At 44.7% G+C, this 23402-nt stretch overlaps 1 protein-coding gene across 8 annotated transcripts in view; it reads right to left on the reverse strand.

Annotated features, from left to right (window-relative positions):
• Positions 1-2841: 2841 nt before the first annotated feature.
• Positions 2842-23402, reverse strand: part of SMOC1 (SPARC related modular calcium binding 1) — a 124162-nt gene continuing 103601 nt past the window's right edge. For 5 of the 8 annotated variants that reach the window (XM_027459717.3, XM_072038837.1, XM_038179496.2 and 2 more), the window contains 3 exons: positions 13966-14213; positions 8268-8318; positions 2842-6289 (listed from right to left, as the gene is read on the reverse strand). In XM_027459717.3, coding sequence (XP_027315518.3) covers positions 6273-6289; positions 8268-8318; positions 13966-14213 — 316 coding nt within the window. In that variant the 3' untranslated portion in view covers positions 2842-6272. The remainder of the gene's footprint in view (positions 6290-8267; positions 8319-13965; positions 14214-23402) is intronic. The other 3 variants (XM_038179494.2, XM_072038836.1, XM_072038835.1) reach the window with 3 other exon arrangements.

The raw sequence follows: 23402 nt of genomic DNA on the forward strand, positions 1-23402 counted from the left end.
AAGAGCTCTTGACAGAGCTTTATTGTCTATATATTGGTCCCTACATATGCTCCTCTCATTTCCCATCCAACAGGATAGTTTCTTATTAGGACTCTGACCTCAGCTCTTGAGAGCTCTCAGATCTCTTTTACACTTAAAGACATTTATTCAGAGATCCTGCCCCCACCAGTTTCCTGAATTCAATTATATTTGCTATTTTATTTTTTAGAGTTGAGGTGCTTTAGCTCATTTTACAGAGGACTGGCATTAAACTGCATTTCAAGCAGGAAAAGCAAAGAATCTGAACAATTGAAAAAAAATGATAGCAGCTCAAGAGATGCAGAAATTCACATTCACGTTGGACTGCGGGTGACCAGCTCCAACTTCGGCCACCTCCGTGCAGCTTTGCCTGCTACAACCCGCCAGCTCCCAGCGAGAACATCCAAGTCGCTTCTGAAATAGCTCCAGCTCTTCAGCCAAATGCTGCGTCAGCTCTTTCCTGACACAGTGAAATCAGTAGGGATCACTTGAGCAGTGCCAGCCAGAATCATGAGACAGCAATGGCACTCTGTGCTGTGCAGAGCCAGAGCTTTACTCTTTAAAGGGACGCTGGACATTCAGTCTCTGCAGTTTTATTGCCTGGAGCACATCATTGAGATGCTACGGAAGAACTCATTTCAGCAAACCGAGGCCGGAGGTCACACACAGGTCTGAGTCCTTCAGTCACATCTCGCAAAACAGAGCATTAAGGGTCCATTACGTGCCAGGACTGAATTTGTCTGTTTTAGTAGGGTGAGCTGAATTCATCTACACAGCTCTGAGCTCCACATGAGGGCCAGGCAGCTGCATACGGTGTGCAGGAGCACTGGGCCTGCTGTGCCTGCTGGCACCAGAACGGAGGTGCGGAGCCCCAGCCTCCATGGGGCCACAAGTGTGCCTTTCACACCTCCAGCATCCACCGAAACGTGCCCCTTGCCACAGGCCACAGTCCAGGGACAGCTCAAGCAAAGGAGCAGAGCCACCAGCCGCCTGGGCCCTGTCCTCAAGGGGACACCGCCCAGCTCAGATGCAGCAAGGCCATGGCTCCTCTGCCTGGGCCAAGAACCCCAGCCCAGTTCCACCATGGTGAAAGACCCACACAACATGGCCTAACTGGTCATCGTTGCTCTTGTGGGAGGTGGGGTTGTGGCTCTGCACTACAACACAGAGCTGATTAAGTTTTCCAAATGAAAGCTAGACACCTCCTGGTGTGCACAGGCAAGGCACCTTGGTAAAACAAAGCCATTAAAATGTCTACGTGGGCCTACAGATACAGAACAGCAGAAAGCACAACTTGCAGGGCAGCCAGCCTCAGGCTTTCAAGCAAACACTCCTTCCAAAATACTTGCTGTTGTACTCCTAGCTCCTGAGGTGCTGTTTTATAAAGCCCGCTTTGTTTTCGAGGTGTTTTCCAAGCTGAGGAGCGCTGCTTCTGCAGATCCTGCTGTCCAATTTAACAGCAGCTGTTGGAGGGCTGCTGAGTGATTTTGCCCAGGATGGTTTGTCAGGGCTGGCTGCTGAGGAGTCATAAGGTTGGCCTCTGCATGGGGATTTTGTTAGTTAGATAAGGGGGAAGAATACGGGGGAGGATGAAAAGTCTTCTGGCCGTATCACTGTTGGAAGTGTAAGTTGAAAGAGGCTCTCTGTAGTTCTTTTGACTTGCTTACAGATTTACTGCACTGTCAGAAAAGGGTGAAGGCCTCTCAGAGTGTCTCATGTTGAGAAAGAGGAAGCATGGCCAAAGAATTACTCATTTTTTAAAATTCTTTCCCTACTTTTAATTTGTTAAGTCTTGCAGAACTCCAGAGATGATACCCGCTGCTTCTCCTCAAGGCTCCAGACTTGTTACCTTAGTAATTGAAACAAATGGGCTTGGTTTGGTAGCTTATTCCTGACAAACCCACATTGACTGTCACTCCTCACATTTTCTCCTCAAAGTCTGCAATACTTTCATTATTTAACTTGTATGTGAGGACGGCAGTCTTAACAGCTCCTCTTTCTACAGGCCTTACCTATAGACATGCCAGCCTGTGGCTAATATAAAAGCAGAAAACCTCCCTTTGGGACTGTAATTACCTCCCTTTTGATGTGCAATGAATGAATTGGTCATTATCAGCTGCAAGAGATTTACATGTGACCAAGTGAAATGACATTTACAGCATGAGAAAACTGGTCACGTCTGCTTGATGGGAAGGGTGTGTGACCTCCTCTGCCATGGGCCTGGATCCACTGATGAATGTCACCCCCCAGTATTCTATGAAAAAACATGCTTTACAATAATAGCAGCTTCCTAGCACACCGTTTGTTACTTGCAATCTCTGAGGAATAAAAGGTTTTGAACGCGATCTAGAAGACACCATTTCAGGCTCCACCATAGCAAGGCCTGAGCTGCAGGAGTGGTGTCTGAAATCTCCCACATGAGAAGGGAGGAGGAGATGTGATATGCAGTGCCTGTCTTCTGTCCCTGGTTTAAGGAAAATGCTCAGAGATCTCACTTGGCTGTGGGTGCCACTTTTGGAGGTCACCTCTACTCTGCTACTGAGGCTTCAGAGCCTTTTGAAACAGCCTGGGCAGATTTAGGCTGCTGTCATTAAACCACAGAGGACAGCACTCTGGTCATGTTTCAGTTCGTCCTGGAGGCTTACACACAGGAGAGGAGCATCCTCAGGGCCTCAGATCCCAACCAGCCCGAGACCAGGCTCTGAGAGAAGGAAAGTCCCTTCCCTCTGCTTTGGCACTGTGTAAGTAACAGAACATTATGTGAAAGAAGGATGAGCTCTGGAAATCAAGATTCAACAAGAAGCCACCACAAGACACTAGAGCAAAAGTTATCTATTTTATTACAAAACCAGAATCAAACAGATGCCTTTCAGTCTAACGATGCCATAGGCAGAAACGCGATGGGGCAGGAAAAGTTCAATACAAACTTAGGCTGTGGAAAGCAATGCCTTTGTATGAATGAATCCCACCATAACGCAGTCCCTCCAGCACACCATGTTCTTGGAGGATCAGCACAAAAGGAAGGGGTTTTGTTTCTGGCAGGAGGCACGGATGACTTGCACTGTGGAGCCCTGGCTCTCTTCTCTGTCCCAGCTGTTTTCAGCTGTCATCCAAAGTAGAGCTGGAGAGCCCAGGAGGAGAGACGCGTCCAGGGTCTGCTGCCAGGCACGACTCTGACACTGTCCTGCCCCAGCTTCAGTAGGATGCTCCTGATGCAAGGCAGAGCAGAACACGCTTGCCACTGCCATGGAAGGACAAGTGTGGCCTGGCAGCCAGGGGGACTGGCCAGTGACCAGGCCAGAAAAGCAACAAGGGAAGAGGAAAGCTGAGGCACTGCTGTTGTGATGAGTATGGACTGTATGGACAACTGACTGGATGGGTTATATGAATCAGGACCAGTGCTGTCTGTGTGAGCACCCAATGCACAAACCCAGAACAAGTAACACAACCCCTGTCCAGCCATCACACAGCCACGGTGCTTGGGTCTTGCACGCCAACATACAATTCTGCCACAAGCTGCTCAGAGGCCTGTGTGAACTCCAGGTTGGGAGGCTGGGACTTGGACTCCTCCCATAAAAATAAAGGGGAAACAATATAAATCTTGGATCCCGATCCATCAAGTCAGCGCTAGCCTAATGTGAATACCCACCAATACCAGAGCTAAAATCAACAAACAACCCTTATTAGGCTTCCTCGGAGAACTCAATCAGTTTTAATTGCGAACTACATGTTTATGCAGGCCTTTTAGAAGGGAAGAATGCAAGAATGAGAAAAAGGTCTGCAGAAGGATAATTATGTGGCGGGCAGCAGCACTGGCTGGCTGTTTCACTGAGATTTCCAGGAGAAAAGATGCAATGACTTTTAGCATCTCTGCACTCGCCCCGTGATCTTGTGGGGCATTGCCTGCCCCTGCTGGCTGGATGACAGAGCTCCTGTAGGCATCCAGCCACCTGCTTTTGCTGGATGCAACTATGCATTAGAAAACAAAAAACATAAACAAACAAAAAAACAGCAGCCAGAGCTTTTAATTCCTAAAACTAGCATATAAAGACGTGGTGTCTTTTTTTATACAGTTGGGTTCATTCTTCACTCCTACAATAGGATTAATGAGTGACAGGGACGTTTCTAACTATACACTAAACCAAATCATTTCAACACACAAAAGATGCGTGCTGGACATTTAAAAAAAGGAGATGCAATTGAGAAATGGGAACTTGCAGTCCAGAAAAGCACATACATTGTATGTGGGAACCATGAAGATCCAGCAGCAGGATCTGCTCATATTAGAGTGTTTTTCTTTACATTGTGGTGGTGTAACGTAAACTTCAGAGATTACCAGAGGTGTTTTCAACCATGTCAAATGCTTTAATCAGCGCCAATCTACTTCCCAGGGGAAGAGCTATTATTGCTATTAAACTGTTATTTAAAGAAAGCTTATTCTTTTTTCTAACTTTCCATTTTGTCAACAAGGCACTAACTTACTGCATCAGGCCAGTCCTGCTGTGATGTGTTTATCTCAAGCTATCATCATGGTGACTTGCCACAGAGTGAAGACGCTGGGTTGCAACATCTTTTACCACAGCAGCAAAGCCTCAAGAGACAGGCCCAGTTTCTACAGTAACACAATGCTTTCACAAGCAATTGTTGGTGTGATCTCCTATTAGCATGGCACGACGTCATCTCTGACTACAGGTTTTGGTCCAGAGACGAGTGGCACAAAGATTGCCAGGTCTGAAGCGGGAAGGTGCTCAGAACATCCCCTGTGAACGGGCAAGTGCTGACAGAGGCTGAAAATGAGCAAAGGAAAGCAGAACATAGGGCGTCCCACCCCACTCTGCCCAAAACCCAGGAGAGCTGATCTGCTGACTTCACAATTGCATCTGACTGAGATTAAAAAGACAACTTTGGAAAAAATGCTGGTGGTTGAAACAGCTCCTGTGGGCTCCAGCAGTACCAGGCTCTTCGATCCAGGCCTTCACTATTCCTGTAACATGCTACCGGAGTATAAAAGCATGGGAGGCACTGGTACTGGAGAATCAGGTGAAGTGGGTACTCTAAGCTAGACAGACCCTCTGCTGTGCAGGAGAGGAGCTTGGGATTCACAGCCACCAAAGACAAGAACAGCCATTGCAGACAATCCTTTACCAGGGAGCACAGCCCAAGCTGTAGAGATGCAACGTAAATAAACCAGACTTTTGGGGACCGGCAGCATAATTGTGTCTTTTTGCACTGACAAATATATTCTTTGCTCTCCAGCAAAGCAATAGGCAGGCTGATACTGCTTTTAAGCAGGTTTCTCAGTATTTTTATTGTTTTACACCATACAGACAAACACTTTGTCAGAGAAGAAGATGCAGGACATCACTCCGCTGACTCCACTAGGGTGTATGGCTCCCATGTCCTTACAATAGCGTTAGATTTCCAGGACACGGCACATCTTTGCTAAGCATATCTTCTGAGCCTGGATAGCAATGCATTTGCAATTCATTTCTGCCCGATTTGCAACAGGTGCAGAAACTACTTTTATATTTCCTTAATACAACCCTTTCCTAAACCTACTTTAAGCTGCTTTGCAGTGCACCACTACTGAGGTGAAACCTGTGCTCTCTCAAAAGCCCCCACGCCTGCGAGTTGCACGGGGCTGTGCAGTAAGAACAGAGGGGGTTCCCAAGAAACAGTTGTTTTTTTGGGCACCGTGTGCACACCTGTGAGCACAGGTCATGCTGATATGCTTGCTCCTTTGTGCATGGGGATGTTAAGGAGATCTGTTTGCAACTGAGTGGTGGATCGTGTCAGAAATGAATGCAGTACTGTAACCCATTAAATGCAAAGTGTCCCTCTAACCCTAACAGCCTTCAAAAGCAAAGGGAGGAACAGAACAGTGACTCCAACCCCTGTACAAGACAACTGTACAATTTACATACATATTTATATACAGTATATAAAATTCTCTTTCTTTGAGTCCCAGTGAACTCAATTTTAAGTCATCAGTAGCTGTTCCAATTTTAAAAAGTCATGATCCTGTTTCCCCCCCCCCTCTCCAAAGTATTAGATAATGGCATTGAAAAGAAATTAAAAACAAACCCAAACCCAAACCAATTATTAGAAAGTGCAAACGTTCTGGGTGCCACTTCTGCTACGTTGGATGTTGCTGATGCTGCATGCTTGCTCACAAGCAGCAAGGTGTCTGTCCGTCTGTCGCTGTCTTTCTTTCCTCTGGGTCGGCTCCTGCCTTCCCTTCCCGTCTTCTGCTGCTACACCAGGCGGCCTACTGGGAAGGGTGGGGTGGGCAAACAGAGGAAAACAAAACAGAAGCAGGGAAAGTGAGGAAAAAAAAAAGGCAGATTAAAACCAAAACGGCTCCCAACTGAGGTAAGATACAGCACAGCCTTTGCTGCAGCCAAGGCCCCAGAAGGCTGAGATCTCAAGTAAGCTGTGAGGCTGAGAACAACACGGGGCTGATGAGACAGCCTTGCTGAAAAAAGCATTGACTGAGTCACACACAGCCCTAGGGACTAATGTATTTTTAAACGTGAACCACCACTTTCCCTCGCCCTCCCCCTTCTTGGAAATGGGCATGCAGGCTGGGCAAAACACTAGTCCAACATCACTCCCTCTGCTCTTCTGCCTGCGAAGGCTGATGCAGAATCCCACCGCTGTAAGGCTGCCTTGCCTGCAGCTGCCCTGGAGCCATGGCCAGCTTCCACAGTCCCTAGCCAGGCAAGCAGGAGGAAGATGTCCCCACAAAACACAGCAGTTTCCCTGCTTAGCAGTTCTTCAAGACTTGCCTGCACCATGCCCTCTGACGGCTACCACGCTGATGAAATGGAGAGGATGCAGCAAGGATGGGGCTGGGAGCCCCAGGGCCCTGCTAAGCTGTGTCCTAGGGGATGGTGCAGAGGTGCTGCTTAGAGAGTCAGACAGAGACCCACATCCTTGTGTTCCCTTCTTCAGAAAGTTTGTTGGTTTAATTTATTTATTTATTTTGTAAAGTCCCTTATCAAAAGTTAGGAATCAAAGCTCTTACGGGATCAGAACAAGTGCACCTTGTGGATTAACTACAAGTGAAAACACAGTGAAGAGAAGGCAGAAGTACGGATTTGGTTTTCATAAAGGAGAAAGGTTACCAGGCAGGCCTCACTGGGACCAGTGCTAACTGACCTGTCCCACCAACTGGGGGCAAATATTGACAAATGCAAAATTGCTTCAAATTGTCATAATTGAATCTCTCTACACAGCTTTGCTTAATGTTCTCTCAGTGTTCAATGAACGGGTTGTAACAGCAGCAGATTGACTTCAAAGTCTAGACATGCAAAGCAGTGCAGGAGTGGGGAGCAAGGATGACCTGCCCTACACTAAGGACTGAGTGACTACCAAAGAGCTTGAAGCCATAGTACATGATTTTTGGAATGCCTTTTCTCAGCTTTTCACGGCAGACAAAAATCAAATTCATGCTCAGAACTGAGGACACACCAGGAAGCATCACCATATCAATGCACAAGGCTTAGCTCATCCTTATCTTCAGTTCTCTGTTCAGCCCATCTCAAGGGGAACTCGCAGCAGGACTAGATAAGGTACCCACAAAAGGGTGGAGGATAGCAAGAGGTATAAGTAACTATCACTAAGCAAATATATAGCAAAAGATTTTTCAACACAGAATGGAGTCTAACCAGAGGTATGTTGGAGGGCTATAGAACAAGTGTCATGGGAAAGACAGGCAGGGGAGAGCTGCCCACTGTTTCTCACATTACGAGCTGAGAAGCACCCATTGACACCATAAGGCAGCAGGTCTGACAGGAAAACAAGCGCAAGTTGTTCTTCACACCTGATGAAAGGGTGCAATTCACTGCCACAAAGTGCAGAGGAGAGCAGACCTTAACTGGGACAGAGAAGAATCTTCATGGGAACAAGTCCATGTAGCAATACAATGGAAATGCAACTAATTGCCTAAATCACTGCTTCCTAGAAGCAGGGAGAATAAGGCTAGGAGAGTGTTCATCAAATATGTACGGAGCCCTATTCTAATTCCTAAGCAATGTGCTGTCTGCCACAGCTGAAGACATGGTGCTGGGCTTGGAGGTGATACAGAAGAGCTGCATGTTGTTATTATACTCACATATCTTAAGAACAATCTTGGCCTCTTGTTGTTTATGTATTGCTATTTGTAAACATAGGAGAGCATGAATTCTGGGACACATGGTTATCGTAAAGAAAAAAAAGGGAAATAAATATTTTGATAAGATACTCACTGAAAGGGTTAAGGCCTTGTCTTTTTCCACTGGGGAAACTGCTCAGGCTACCTGTAAAATCCAAGAACCGTGTTAAAGGCAGTAAATGCCATGGCATGACCAAGGAGCATCCCCACCAGCTGTGCTGGCAGGCAGGCTCCAAGGAGCTCCTCCGTTGTGGGTGTGCACACAGAAAGGCTCGCCAGCACTCCCTAAGACTCACTTGCAGGAGTCAGACCAACATGCTTGAGATGACTGATGCTAAACACCTGGTGCTGCAGTAACCATGAAATCCAGAGGTTTGGCGTGGGCAAGAAGCAACAAAGTTAAGCTAAACTGTGGAAGAAGGATGAAGAAAGGAAGGATACAAGTAGTGCCATGAAGTTTCCCCAAACAGGTGTTGCGAACAGCAAGCAAAATAATGCCACGTAGAAAGCAGGCAGCCAGAAAAGTGAAGGTGTAAAACAGACAGGCTGAGTTTACTTAATTTCTACTGATTGAATGCTTGGGCACACAATCCAACAGGTGCCTAAAATGAAAGATCTGAACTCGTGTCTGGCAGAAGGGCAGGACCAGACTATACAGTTACGACTGTGTGACAAGATACAGGCACATGCACCCTACACCAGATGGAGCTCATGGCAAGGGCTTTGGCCTCTGCAAGAAACCAGTTCCCATGATGTGCTGGGCACAGACAGCTCAGGGAGTACAGGAGCTGAGCACTCTAGAGGGCATGTTACAGTTCTGGTTAGCTGCTTGGTCTGGATTTCAGAAGAGGGTCATCAGCTGGAAGTGGGATCTGCCACCCAGAAGAATGTTGCCTCCCCCACACTGGCCAGGTTTAGATCTTTGATTTGTGTGTGTATCTGCCACGACTGTACACTTTGCTTTGCACACTGAGTGATTTCACTTGCACCAGTGATACAGACACTCACACCTAAAGAAAACTTTGCTCTGTTCAAGAGAAAGATGAGCAGAAAGGTAGCAATAGGGTGGGAGAGTGGGGAAACTGCAGGAAGACAGATGCTGCACCGTAAGAAAGGGATGGAAGCACCAGGAAGAAAAAGAGGGGGGGAGAGAAAGGTGGGGGCAGCTGCATTTTAAATGGATTACAAAGCAAAACCTGTTGGCTTTAAAAATTGTTAATAAGAGAAACTGTATAAACATAGTAAGTGACTTCAAGGCCCCCAAACGCCAGCCTCGTATCAGCCATCTGCCCTGGCAAGATCAGAGGAACCGCGTTAACTTATTCCTGTGCCTGTACATAAAAAGCAGGGCTCTGTTGCCAAGAGGCAGATTCTTCCAGAGCTAATTGGGACTCACCCGGGGGCCTGGCAATAAAATCGCAGGGCCTTTGTAAGTGGCTGCATCCTCGGGCAGCCGTTCCCCTAGAGGGTGCTGCTCGGCCACGCATGGCCCCACGCTCCATCACCTCCCTTCGTCCACAGCCTACCTGCGGCTAAAGCCTCTCCTCAGGGTCTGTGCTCATCTCTCTTGTGTCGACTGCATGTTCACATGTGGCTGGAAGCTGGCTTCAGCAGCTCTCATAGGTTTACATCCTCCCACTCCAAACTGAAACAGGTCACGTCTTTTGTGCCATATACTCAGCCCCCTTCCCAGTACAAGTAACTTGCATGTGCAAATGAGATGTCACCAAAACAAAACAAAATAAGACTTTGGAAGTGATTTCAGCTAAGACTAGCTGCATTACTGTGACTGGGACCTGCTTGTCTTCAGAAAGGCTTGGGAAGCTGATACAAAGGGCCTAAAATGACAGTGAAACTCGAGGCTGGGCATGACAGACCTTTCCAGCATGCTGGCAGGGCTCTGTGCTTTCTGTGGGTTTCTCCTAAATACATCCACGCAGGGAAACTTGACTACCATAATGCTGATCACTTTTCACTCCAAAGGCAGAGAACATCATCTTCAGTCAGCTGCCTTCAGTATGAACACAGTCCAGCACGTGTAGCTATACAGCAGAGAAAACCCCACCAGAGTAATACCACACCGAGCATAAAGCTGTAATGAAAGAAATGGAAGAGAGGAAGGCGTATGGCAGCTGGTGACAGCGGGTAAATAAAGCATACCCAGGAAGCACTTGGGTATTGCAGAGGAACATCTCATCACTCAGTAAGTTTCCTAATGGAAAGTATTTACTCAGCCTCACAAGTACACTCTTTTGGGTAATAATTCGCTACAATGGGGCCAGATGTCTTTCAAAAGGAAAAGCCACAAGGAAACCCCAGCAGCTTTTTATAGGTAGAAGTAATTCCTCTAACTAACTGAGCAAACCTCTCACCTTTGATGGGAGAGAAACACACCACCAGGAGCCCTATCTCGTGTCAACACAACCCTGATGTCCTGATTGATGCTAACCCTCAGGATTAAAGGTGACAAACTAAAGCATCCCTACAGAGCTCCAAAGGCAGATATCTAACAAGGCAAACAAAACCAGGCACTGAACCAGTGCAGCTTGTTTATATTGTAATCTACATTTAATTACAATTAGTTGTACTCTGAATTTCAGTTTTGTTAACTCAGCCACTGCCTGGTTGTATGCAGCAAATGGTATTTTACAGTTTTCTCAGAGCCTCTCAGGCTGTCATCGCTTCCTACCACTGCCATTTCAGAGGCCTTTCCCACATGACTGCTCCTTGCTACCAGTTCCCACACAGCTGCCTGCATAAGTGATGGAGTATCTTCATTCCCAGAGGTCTCCCCAGGCACAAAGAGAATCAGTCACTTCTGCAGATACCAATTAGAAGGGTCTCACACAGCACTGAATTAATTCTGCTGTTTAAATTGACCACTATTTTTCCTTCTTTCTGTAGTCTTTGCTCAGCTCCAGTGGAAAGTGACATGCCCCGTTTTTAATTAAGACATTTTGATCCCATTTCTGAATTGCGCTGTTGGCACAGACGGTTGCCTTCAAAGGCTGGCCCTTTGTGGTGACCCCATTCTGAGTGCCAGGAATGGCATTTCTCCATCAGAGCTGCTCCTGACAGAAACGCATCTGGTTTAAGCAGAGGGGCAAGAGCTGTGCAAAGTGGCCAGCAGACCTTGCAGATTTCCCAGCAGCTTTCTAGGTCATCATAAGGATGGAAAAGAGAAATGGTTGCTGGCTGACTGGACAGCTCTTTTCCTTATTGGAGAACCACTGACTGGTAGCACCCACACATTAGGGGACCACAGGAATCAAGAACCTGCTGAGAAGAGGAAGAAAGACAGAACTATGCACCTCAGACAGATATGACCCTAACCTGGAAAGAGCTCAGAGTCAGTCTTGTCCTTATGAACATACGAGATGAATCCTCCCACGTTAATCTTCATTGTTTTGTTTTTCTATTAGCCAAGAGACAGGTAACAGTGCTTCCACCAAGCACCATCATTTCCATTTTCAGATGGAAATGGTCACAAAAAATCAAAAGCTGACAAAAATGCAGAAGCCTTAACATTTGTTTTTCTCACCATCCCAAACCCTACAAAGTTTGTATTAAGCTTTATTTTCAAAATCAGTACAAGTGTTCAATTTACCTAGCAGGAAGCATGCTCACCTGGAGCGGTGACCCAACTCGCTCTAGTCCTTATGCTGCTGGATACCAAGTATGATTCGGAACATCTGAGGCAAGTTCATTAGAAATGAAGTGTATCAACTGGAAATGATGACTTTCCTTGCGTCCCTCAAACCCTTCCCTCATCCAAAACCAGACCAGAAAAACCTTTCCAACAAAGTTTTTGTTGAAACAAACATTTCCGTGAGAAGTTTTGGTTTCATCTGACTGGCAGTTTACAACAGAAAGTACGTCATCAAAAAGCTTCCCAACCAGCTCTTGGCTTCAACCCACAGTGACCTCAGCCCAAGCAGATGTGCGGAGGCCATGGCATAGAGAAAGAAACGCAGAGAAGAAACACATGGACTGAGTTGGATGATTGCATGCTCCCATCTTTTGGAATAAGAGGATGTTGAAGAAAAGGTGAGCTACTGGCCATTCCTCAATTTAGAGGTTCTTGTGAATAGAAGGCAGGGCAAACTGGTTATCCACCACCTCACAAATTCATGACTCCTTAAAAAAGATCTATCACAAATTTGTAAGCCACACCTCTAGAGTACTCACATTCTTTCCTACATGTTGGTATCTGCTCCCTGCACTGGCTTCCTCTACAGCTTTTTAGCTCTCGTCATCCTTCAGCTACCCCTAGTCCTTTCTTAAGAGTTTTCTTTACACAAAATGTAGGTGTTTACCTCAAGGCTTATCAGGCCTCTGGTCAATATGCAGAGCTGTGTGATTAAAAAAAGGTCATAGCCCTTTTTTGCACACAATTCTGTCCTCATACAATGTAATTAACCATGAAAAGTCAGGCTGGGTTCTCAGCAAACAGTGTGGGAATCAGGCACTCTCAACGTGTCTCCCTTGCTACTTTCTTTCCCCTTCACTTGAGCTCAAAGATCCTCATTTTCTTCCTTCTCTCCTTTTTTCCCCCCTTCCATAAACTAAATTCTGAACAGTCAGTTGGCCAAGGCAGCAGATTCCAGAGAGTCTTATTCCAGGCCAAATAGCAATAAAACTAATTTGGCATATTCATCTTATTGGGAAGGTAATAAAATTAAGGAACAGGGCTGCTATTTTGGTACGTCATTCCTCAGTAAAGTACCAATGACTAAGAGAAAAGCTTCCACTGAGCCAGGGAAGCCGAAAGCTTCTCACAGCTGACAAATAATGCAACAGCCTTATTATGATAACTGAAACATTTGCAAAGCACCTGGAAAAGGCAACGTCCCAACACTCAAATGCACTCACTCCCTTCTCACGCTTGCTAAACCCAAGGAAAGGACTAAGGAAAGGTTAAGCCCAGAAAAAGAAAGCTAGCCACCCATCCCGAGCAGCACGATGGTTAGTTACAAGAGCTGTCCGCACAGCCAAAACACCTGCACAGGAAATTAGTCTCCAGGAATCTTCCAGCTTGCCTTCTCCTGCCAAGCAAATCTACCCACAGTCAAGAATGACTGATAATTATTGAATTTGGGTTGAAGAGTTTCAATTCGTAAAATTTCCAAAAATATCAGTTTGGTCCAGGTCCCAACAGAAGATGAGGTGAAGATGAAAGGAAGAAAAGGAAGGAGGGTGGGTTGGTTACTCAGGCATTGAACAGAAAGGAAAAAAGTTATTCCTATTTCTTTCTGATTTATTAAGTTCAATTTAACTCTGTAAAAGGGCAACACCATATTTCTGCACTTTCTTTCTGAGTTGTTCTCTGTGCGTCATCCACTCTCCTGCATACTAGATTTAGCAATGAAAATAAATATTATTTCTGCTAGTCAACAGGGTCTCTGGAGAAGGACTGGGTCTGTGCTGGCTCATACGCCATCCAACCTACATGGCTGAGGCAACAAAATATTGGCAGCAGTGTATTACTCAGAAAGGACCTGATCTGAACTACGGTTTCCAAGGACTTTTATAGTACAAGCCGGGTACTGGGCAAGGCTCAATTTTTTGCCCTGTATCCATACAGTGCTTTGCACAAAGGTCTGTGATAAGGACTTTAAGACATAGCTTCATAAACAATGAACTATATTCACAAGACAGGATATTAATCCCACTCATTTTCCCATGCAAACCGTGGCACTTTTCCATCACCTGAGGGAAAACTGATTCCTGAGTTTAACATAACTCCACACCAGTCTTTTATTCTCACAGGATGGGGAAGGAAAGACACTCACCTCCTTCCTTGCTGACTCCCAAGCACCCCTTCAGCTCCTGAAGGGAGATGGACTTGTCCTTGTTGAGGTCACAGTAGTCGGTGAAACGTCGGGCGCATTTCTTGGGCTTGGCTTTCTTCTTCACGTAACGCTTGAAGGGCTTCAGCTCCCGCTTGTTGATGTCATTGCTGCTGTTGTTGTCCAGCTGGCTAAAGTACCAGTGCACCACTCGCTCCTCCAGCGTGTGGCTGGGGTCTGGCTCGGAGAACCTGGAAGGGAGGAAGCACAGGCCCCTGACAAGTGGGTGCTCTCACCAGCACTGTCAGGCAGGTGCTGAGGAGCCAGAGCATGAGTCAGGCACACACTATGCCACATTTAAAGCGGGATAAACACACAGGTCTTACAATCTCCTCCTTTTAGCTGAGCTCTTTTGAGAGAGAGAAAGGAAAAATAAGAAAAAAAAAAAAACAACACAATAACTTTTTCTAAAAATGTCCTTTAGCATTAATAAGTGATGCCAAGAGATTCCTGGAGACTGATACCCTCAGTAACTACACTTCTCTTCACACCAGTTGCTGAAACTCTGCCTAATCCCAGAAGGATCTCCCTTTAGAGGGCAAAAGGCAGTCTCCGTAGTCCTTTTGACCCTTGGGATCCCATCCAAATTACCAAGAGGAGAGCCATGAGTACCAGCTATCATGGTAGTTTCTGTGATATCAACATCCAGGCTTCAGAAAGGGAACAAATTCATTTAATGCAAGACACATTCATTATTTGAAAATGTCCTTGGCAGGATGCAACATTCTTGCTGTATCTATTTATATGATCTGAACTCCTGTGCTGTATTTCCAGCATATTTAATGCTTTTCACATGGTTGATTTATACACAAGAATTCCACAGCAGACAAGCACCACAAATCCATTAAAAGTAATACTACGGAACTGGCAACTGCAGTTTGCTTCATTTCTTACTCATTCTGATATTACAAGTTTGACGTTATTTGGCTCACATTTTCTTTCTGTGGACAATAACAAGTGGAGGAGGAGGACAAGAGGAGGAACAGCCACGGCTGAAGATGCATGAGTAGAGAATACCACCATACAATCTCAGGCCATTTCTGAACAGGTGCTATTATATTATTTACACTGTATTGGGTGTTCTGCAGCAGCAGCTGGAAAGGGGTTATTCCTCGGTGATACAAAAAAAAAAAACAGGGAAGAAACCCTTTCTAAAGAGGTATTTTTAAGATTTTCACTAAGGTAGCCCATCTTTTCTCCATGCACTAAATGTCTGAGTAGAGGAAGATGAAATGATGCTGCGACTTGAGCCTTTTTCCTCCCAAGCACACAGCATTTCGGTGCGTGGAAATTAGTTGACAGGCAGTCAGACATGCTACACTGGCACTCGCTGCCCTGACTTATTCCAGGAGACACCTCCAGCTGCTGCCTAATTCCTTCCGCAGCGATGAGAGAGGGACAGTTGCGTGCTGCACGCAGCCAGGTTCTGGTGTGAGCTCTGGGCACACAAGCTGGTGGGGAAATACAAACCAAGGTTCAATTTCACTAAGGTCTGTTATAAAATAGATTTTAAGGCTGCCATCAAGCTTATTTCAGAGACTGGTAAGATATATATTTAAATGGTCACTGAAGATTTCTTCGTTGGGAACAGAAGGGCAAAAATCCTTTTGACCTTCCCATGGGTCCGCTTCTTCCTCTAAAACGCAGCTACCAAGCCTGAAAAATAAAAACTCCAACCTACAGCCATGGTAATTTACATCACTAGTGTGAAAGGTAGCCCCTACCCGGAGACATTTGGGTCCCCCCCAAAAAGTAAACACACGCTGGGCAGTGGCAAATAAACTGCACATTTTTCCCAAGGTTTTCCTTGAGAATGTCTCCTTCATCACTTAATTCTTAGCTGAGAAGCAGCCTGGCGTTCAGTTGCAGCATCTGGTCAATGTACAGTGGGATAAACACTGAGGGGAAGGAAGAAGAGGTTGGGAATAAATTTGGCTTTGTTTTGGGAGCCAAAATACAAGGCAAGCCCCTGGAGTTACCTATGGACAAGCAGAAGTTGCAAAAAATCTCCCCAGGAAGCTACGGGAGTGCCTGGATTTTTTAGAGCCTTGAAACTCTGCGTGAAGACCAGAATGACAGGAGAGAATAAAAGCACATCCTGTGGCTTGTTTTTACGACATTTATAAACACAGCCATTGGCCTCTCTCCCTTTTGGAGTGAGCTGGCTATCACTTGAAGACTCATGTGTTTCCAACAGCCACAGGGAAGAACTACAAGTTCTGTATTGCAACGGAGGAGCTTCTACTCTTGCTCCGACACAGGAATACAACTGAAGCGTTGGCATGTGAGGTTCCCCTGGTCCACATGTTGGCCCGCCCTTTGCCCTAACCTTTTTCTGAAGGCACAGATCTGGAGAGGCAGAAACAGAGACAAAGGCAGAGCATCCCTAGCACCAGCAATAGGTAAAACAACTGACAGAAACACAAGCTCCTCTCTACCTGAAGAGACACTCAGCAGCAGGACTTAAAAGTGCCTTCTTTTTCAGAAACACACCAAGGAGGAGCTCTTGTGAGTAACCAGAAGAGGCAATATAGCTCACTCCAGATCCTCCATAAAGAAAACCCAGGCAATCCACAGGCTAATACAAATACATTGACTCATGAGGTGATGATTTATCAGTCCTAGCCATTACAAACACGCTGAGTGCTCATACCGAGCTCTAGCATGCTAATGGAGCTGAAGTTTTATTACTTTAACTGCTGTGACTGTAGGAGGAAGGAAGACACAGCCATTACTGAGTTTTTACCGTTTCCCCTTGGCTGGCCTACCAGTACTGCAGTTCCTGAGTTGGTTGCCTGCCCTTTCTGACGGCCATCCAGAATCCCAGCACAGGATGGACACAGAGGATCCACATCATCTCAGGCTGGCCATATTTCCCTAGGTGAACTGTGAAATCACACGATACGCTAAGAAGACCAAGGTTACAACACCCTATCTAAATATTTTGACTGTGATGGCTGCCCATGCAAGACACTTATATTCCATCCGTGAAACATGTGTTGATGCAACTTCACGGTATTTCTAAGCCTCCTAGTTCTGATGATGTGCCCTGGCAGCAACCATACGTGCTGGATCAGCTGAAATACATTTGGGGGCTCAAAGTGTTCTGCCAGTGCAGAGTTTTCACATGTATTCTTGGGGAATTTCCTTCTAATGCCTCTCCATTGCTATTCCAAGAGAAATAAATCAGCTCTCAGATGCAAACTTAATTTGTTGGGCTGCATCTCCACTCATTCAGATCCCAAAGGAATCAGAAAACTCAAGAGAGAATAAAACCGCTCTGCACATTCCCAACTCCCATCTCTTGCTCTAACACTGGTCCCACGAAAATCCACCAAACTCCAGTCTCTCACTGCAGTGCAGTAACAGCTTCATAAGATCTAGTAAAGACAGACCTTACAAAAATGCAGATAGACTTCTTAGGCTTCTCATGATGACTACAGAAAAGCCAGCAAGTTTATCTCCATTATGCAGTGTAAGGCCACTCACAGCCTAACAGGGAAGAGAAGATGTCTGTCATTAACAGCCTAGGACAGGAACCTGTTATTTCAGCTTTCTTACTAACTTGTTGGCATCAAGTAAGTAGTCTTCTCAATGTAGGCTTTTGCTCCTCCTTCTGTGCAACATGCTGTCAGTTCCCTCATGGGAGAATACTTATTTCTTAGGTGGCTAATGCCTGGACATACCTGGGTTAATGTACTACTACTTTTAACACTATTTTCCAGCTGAGACACTGCCACAGAACATCTTTGTATCATCTGGTCTAACTGGGGTACAAGCAAAAAGACTATGAAAAAACACGGATGTGTGCTTTTGCAGCTGTACTAAATTCTGGAGCAGAGGGAGAAGAATATGCCAAAATACCACCTAGACAGCTTGAACATGCACTTTGCATGCAGTCTATAATGCTTTCCAGCCCTTGAGGCCCCCTAGCAAGAAAGGAGGGGTTAACTGAGTGGGAAGGAGCAGGAAGGAAGGATAGGTACATAGTTTAGAGTACGGGAGAGCAGCAATGTCAGATATTACTTACATACCAAGCCATGCACAGTGTGCAATCACATTATCCTCCATAGGAGTGTACCATCAAAGTTTAATATGCCCCACTAAATTTTACTGAGTAACTGAAGTCCATTCCTACTAAAGCCACCCCGCTGCCCATGTGCAGCCCCACTGCATGCAACTGCATACTTAATATTGCTGCAGTGACAGAAAACCCAAAAACAAAATACTGCTTTGGGAGAAAGCAAGGTTGCGAGAAAGCAAGGTTGTAAGCTTGCAAGCTCTAAGTTCCCAGCAGATGATTCGCTGTTTGAAGATCTTCAGAAAACCTATTCCTTTGTAATACAAACTTTATTCAGCAACAAGAACAGCTGAGGTGGGATGAGGAAAGGGGATTAAGACCGGCCTAACATCATCTAACTACAGACTGCAAACAGGGACTATAAACCAAATGGAGCTAATTCCAGGATAGAGGTACAGTGACGCATGAGAAGCTACTAGCAGAAGCAACGGAGTAGGAAAAAAAAAAAGTTAGTCCAGCTTCCACTCCTAGCACATCAGGTATGTTTGTAGTCAGAATGCCTGCAGGATTCAAAGCTATAAGTTTCTAAGACTTGAAAGTAGCTTGCTAGGATATATGCCTTGCATGGTGCTGCTGCTGAATGAAGGACGGATGGAAGCTAAAGAAATGTTAGGACTGCCACCCAATGCCCATGAGAACACTGATGATGCCCACAAAGGTGCCTAGGGGGAGTAGTGGGAAGTGGTAAGAGTTTAACAAACTGAGGTAAAATTCATGGATCTTCTTGCTCTGCTCACTTTTATTGTTCTTTGTGGTTGTCTCTCATAAAGCTAGAAGTCCTAACCATGGAACATGGCTTGAATCAAAGAAGATTACTTTAATGAAATTGCAAAAAGGATTGTGTGTTTGTTTTCTTATTCTCCCTTTCCTGTAGTGAAAGAGTCAAGAAGCTAACAAAAAAATAAGCTGTGTTCAGACTAAACAAAAGGTTAGTGCACAGTCCAAATTCATTATGGGGAATGCTTAATTCCTCTACAGTTAAAACTGAAGCTATCTTCCTGTTACAGACCCAGATTCTTTCTCTCCTCCCTCCGGCTAAGTTGTGTATGAAACATTATTCTGAACACAACTTTTCTGAAGATTGTGGAATAAATCATTTAGAAGGTTTAAAAATCAGCTCCCTTCACTCCTCATTGACTTTTAAAAGATCCTCCTCTTGCACGAACTCTCTCATATCTTTAATTAGGCTAGGATTTCCATAGGACCATAAAGAGCATTTCATATCCAACTTCAATTGAATTGCAATAGGAGTTGGGCATTAACTTCCCCATACTGTTTGAAAGTGTCAATCTTTATTAAAACGTGGCGCAACTTCAGAACACCCCAGAGATGTGCTGAGCTTTACTGAGCCTGCTTCAAACTGCTCAACTGCAGCATGAAAGGGAACCTTGGGGGCAATTTTCTGAAGTACATTTTAGGGCTATTACATGGGAAATAATTGGCAACTTAAAATGAAGGGGCACAGCTACTGTGTTACATGATAAGGGTGGCTGTCATAAGCTGTCCTTTTAACCTAAAACTCCACAGGGCATTAATATTTTTGCTGATGATGTAACAAGCTACAGTGCACACATTTGGGCAATTAAAATTCTGAATCACGGAATAAAGATAGTTTCTTAGGTCAGGTAAACCTAGGCTGGGATTCCCTTTGGGATATTCTAATTTAGAGCCCATGTGATGTGTGCATGACACATGTTTTATTTTCTCTGACTTAGAAAATAGAATAAGATGTACTAAAGTGAAGTTTAAAAAAAAAAGTAGTGCTCCTATTATATAGGATTTATACATGAACAATTTCAACTATGCGTCTTTTCAAAAAGGATACAAAACACTGGTTAATAAACTCATTTCCTACAAGCGCTCCCTTAATTACTTTGAAAACATACAGTAACAAGATGTGCCTTGGAGTTATTACATAAACTTAAAATTAAGAATGAATTTTACCAGAGATTTTCTGTTTCTAAAGTCTAAATGAAGTCTTTTTGGCTATTTTGCTGTAATATAAACCAGGGCCACGAGGAAGGGAAGTTCTCATCTCATTTACATTATTGTAAAGCAAGAGTAACTCAATTAAAGTCAATAGCTTTGAACTTGCTTAAACGAGACAAGACCTATAAGGGATTACAAGGTTGTTTTAAGCATGCCCAATAAAAAAAAAAAAAAGGGTCTTATCAGGTTTTACTTACATTGCCTGCAGCAATCCAAATTGTACAGCCTCACTTTGCTGCTACTAGATTGTTTTCGTGTGTGCCAAGTATAAAGTGTGCAGTTTAGCACAGCTCTATGTAGTGCTCTGAAGGCAGATCTCTATCATTTCTCCTCATGTTCCTCCTTCCCCCCCCAAAGAAAAAGTAATAACACACTAATTGCAACGCCATGGATAGCTTTGCAGCACATATAGGTAAAGTCTTGAAGACACTCAGCAAACACAGGAAGTTTTCACTCCACATATCCAGGTTCAGACTGAAGGCTGTAGGGTCATCTAATCTCATTTCCTGTATATCATAGGCACAGAACGTGAATCAAATTACTTTTAAGACCATAACTTGGGTTGACTAAAGCAAGTCTTTCTGAAAGGCATCAGGCCTAAGATGAAAGCCTTAGAGAGAGGGAATCCATCACTTCCCTCATTACTTCATTCCGCCTTACAAATGCCCTCACTTTAAAGAAATTTTGATCACAAGTTTGTTTATATTCAGCTGATCATGTTCTTCCCTGTTAAGACTAAAGAGCCTGCATAGCTTTTGTCCCTATGTAGATACTCAGATTATAAGTAATAATCATCTTTCAACCTTTTTTTTTCTTTTTTTCTTTTAATACACTAAGGAAGCCTGAACTCCTTAAGACTCTCACTGTTAGGCTTTTTCAGCCCTTAAAACTTTGGCAAGGTTCTTCTCTGTTTGGTCCCCTATTTTAATGTTAATACTAGAGGTGCATATTGGAGGCCAGTAACATCTCCCTGCTGCCACGGAGAAATGGAAATACACCCCTGTTCCCTAAAACTCCTACTTGCTACTTCTTTGATTATAAATGTTCTTTTTTTTTTTTTTTTTTTTGCCACAGCCCCACATTGCAAGCTCATATCCAGAGTTCAGTGCACTTCAGTAACTATTCAGTTTGGGGTACTGCGTCAATTCAGTCCCCATCCTGGAAATGAGGCCCTACATTCAGTCCACCCACCCAAAATGTCCACTCTGCTCTTAAAACACATGGGAAAATAGAAGGAGCCAACTGGCCTGGAGATATAGTTTGTTTGCATCAAGTTTGCCTGGCCTTCCCTCTGTGACGGGCATAAGCTTTGCTGATAACACATTTTAAAATAAGTACTTTAGATTACCAGCTTGATTTGTTCAGCCTCTAAAAGAGCCCCAGAAGATGAAATAATGAACAGAAGAAACAAAAAACACTGTAAATGAACAGAAAGAGGTCAGCTACAGAGGAAACTAGTACATGTTTAAATACAGCACCTGTTCTGCCATCATTATGACGAAGATGGAGAAGAGCCCGAGATAAGTGAAGCTCTACTCACAAACACAAATGCCTCAGCTGACATTAAGAAAAAACAGACCTCCTGCTTTCATTTTCAACATCACCTTCTCAGCAAACCTGGGCCAGGGAGTTACAGGATGAGCACAGTCATAAATCAAATATTTTGTTAGTTCTTAAGCCTGGAAATGAGTTGATTAGCCATATGGGCAAAATACCCATGGAAAAGAGCTTTCATTTCTAGTGCCAAAGTGAAGTTAGGTCACCCAGTAAACTTCCAGATGTTCCTAAAGAGAAGACTCTGGACATTTCCCACATTGGGAAACTTGGAAAGCAGGACTCATTGCACAGGGACAGCTTCTGAGATCTGCAAGCTCACACAAAATGAAAGCTGTACTGATTATATTTTTATTTAAGTATCTAAAATTCCTTGAAATGCCTCTTTTTTTTTTTTTTTCCCCAAAATAAATGGTCTCATCATGTCACGGTGGGATGGAAAATCTTGACACATACTCTTTAGGTTATGCACCTACCCTAACTGATGCACACGGAAGTTTACGCCAGAGCAGTTTCCCGAATTTAATCATGGCTGTGGGCAGGCAGAATATTTGGGTGGTAGCAGTCTCTCGCCTTACAAAGGACAGACTGCTAAAAGATTTCTTTTTCCCCTTGCAACTGGGCTGCCGACACTGGAGCTGAAAATAAATCAACATGATGACTGTGTGAAGAGCTGGGCAGTGAAAAATTCTGCCAGAAAGGCCTCTATTCAAAGCTGAGAAATACACAAAGCTTGGGGAACATTAGGAAGCAAGCCTGCTGGGTTTATAGAAGTACAGTGGGGGCATATATCTCTGGTCTCTACAATATTGGTTTATATTAAGCTTTATTTTAAGAGTGATGATTACATTGGCTGGGTTTCAGTCCCTGTGCCAAAGATGCCAAATAAATATCAAATACTCTCCAGGGCTTCCTGCCACCCCTACCCACTGCATTTGAACCATGCAAATTACACAAAATTGACATTGGAATGCTTATGGCTGGGAGAGAACGACGTATTTCCCATCCTTGGGGCATTTTTCATCCTGTTTATATGAATACAGACGTGCTAGGCATATACTGCTAATTCAAAAGGTTACAGAATATTCCGTGTGCAGGCACTCAGCCACTAGCCCAATTTGCAAGGTCCAAATGCAAAGTTAGAAACACATGGGTTCACAAGCAATCCATCCTGAAAACAAGAGGCTCAAAGGTGCCACCCAGGAAGGTTTTGTCTGGAGTATTTAAACATGGCATTGCTTCTTCCTTCTGCATTTTGAACGAGAAGAGCAAGAGACCAATATTACCCTCAAAACGTTGGAAGTAACACGCAGAGAGGCACCTCCTTCATCTCTACACCCGGATGAACATGAGCACATTATGTATTGTGGCATCCCTGCGTGCTAAGCTAGCACTGTCCCCTTTTATAGTCAGGGGAATCCAGAACCACAGAAGTCTTGCCTAATCAAGGCAATACAGCACTTCTTTTCAAACCGCAGTCTGTTCTCAGTGGACATGGCATGCTGCAGCATTGCAGCTGCTGCACTAAGGGGATTTCCTATCAGCAAGCAGAAGGGGGAGACAAGACCTCAGCTTTTCTTCAGTTCCCCAGGAAAGCAGACTTCTGCCCACCTCTTTCAACAGGCCTGACCTGCTGCTTCTTCCATGAGGGATGAAGAGGCAGCTGGTCTGAGGGGAGGGTCATGAAAAATAGCTTCTCTCCTCATCTGCAGACTGGCTTCAGCCCCACAGCAAAACGGCAGTGCTGGTGCTGCCA

Source organism: Anas platyrhynchos, chromosome 5 (genome assembly GCF_047663525.1).
Source record: "Anas platyrhynchos isolate ZD024472 breed Pekin duck chromosome 5, IASCAAS_PekinDuck_T2T, whole genome shotgun sequence".
NCBI classification, from domain to species: domain Eukaryota; kingdom Metazoa; phylum Chordata; class Aves; order Anseriformes; family Anatidae; genus Anas; species Anas platyrhynchos.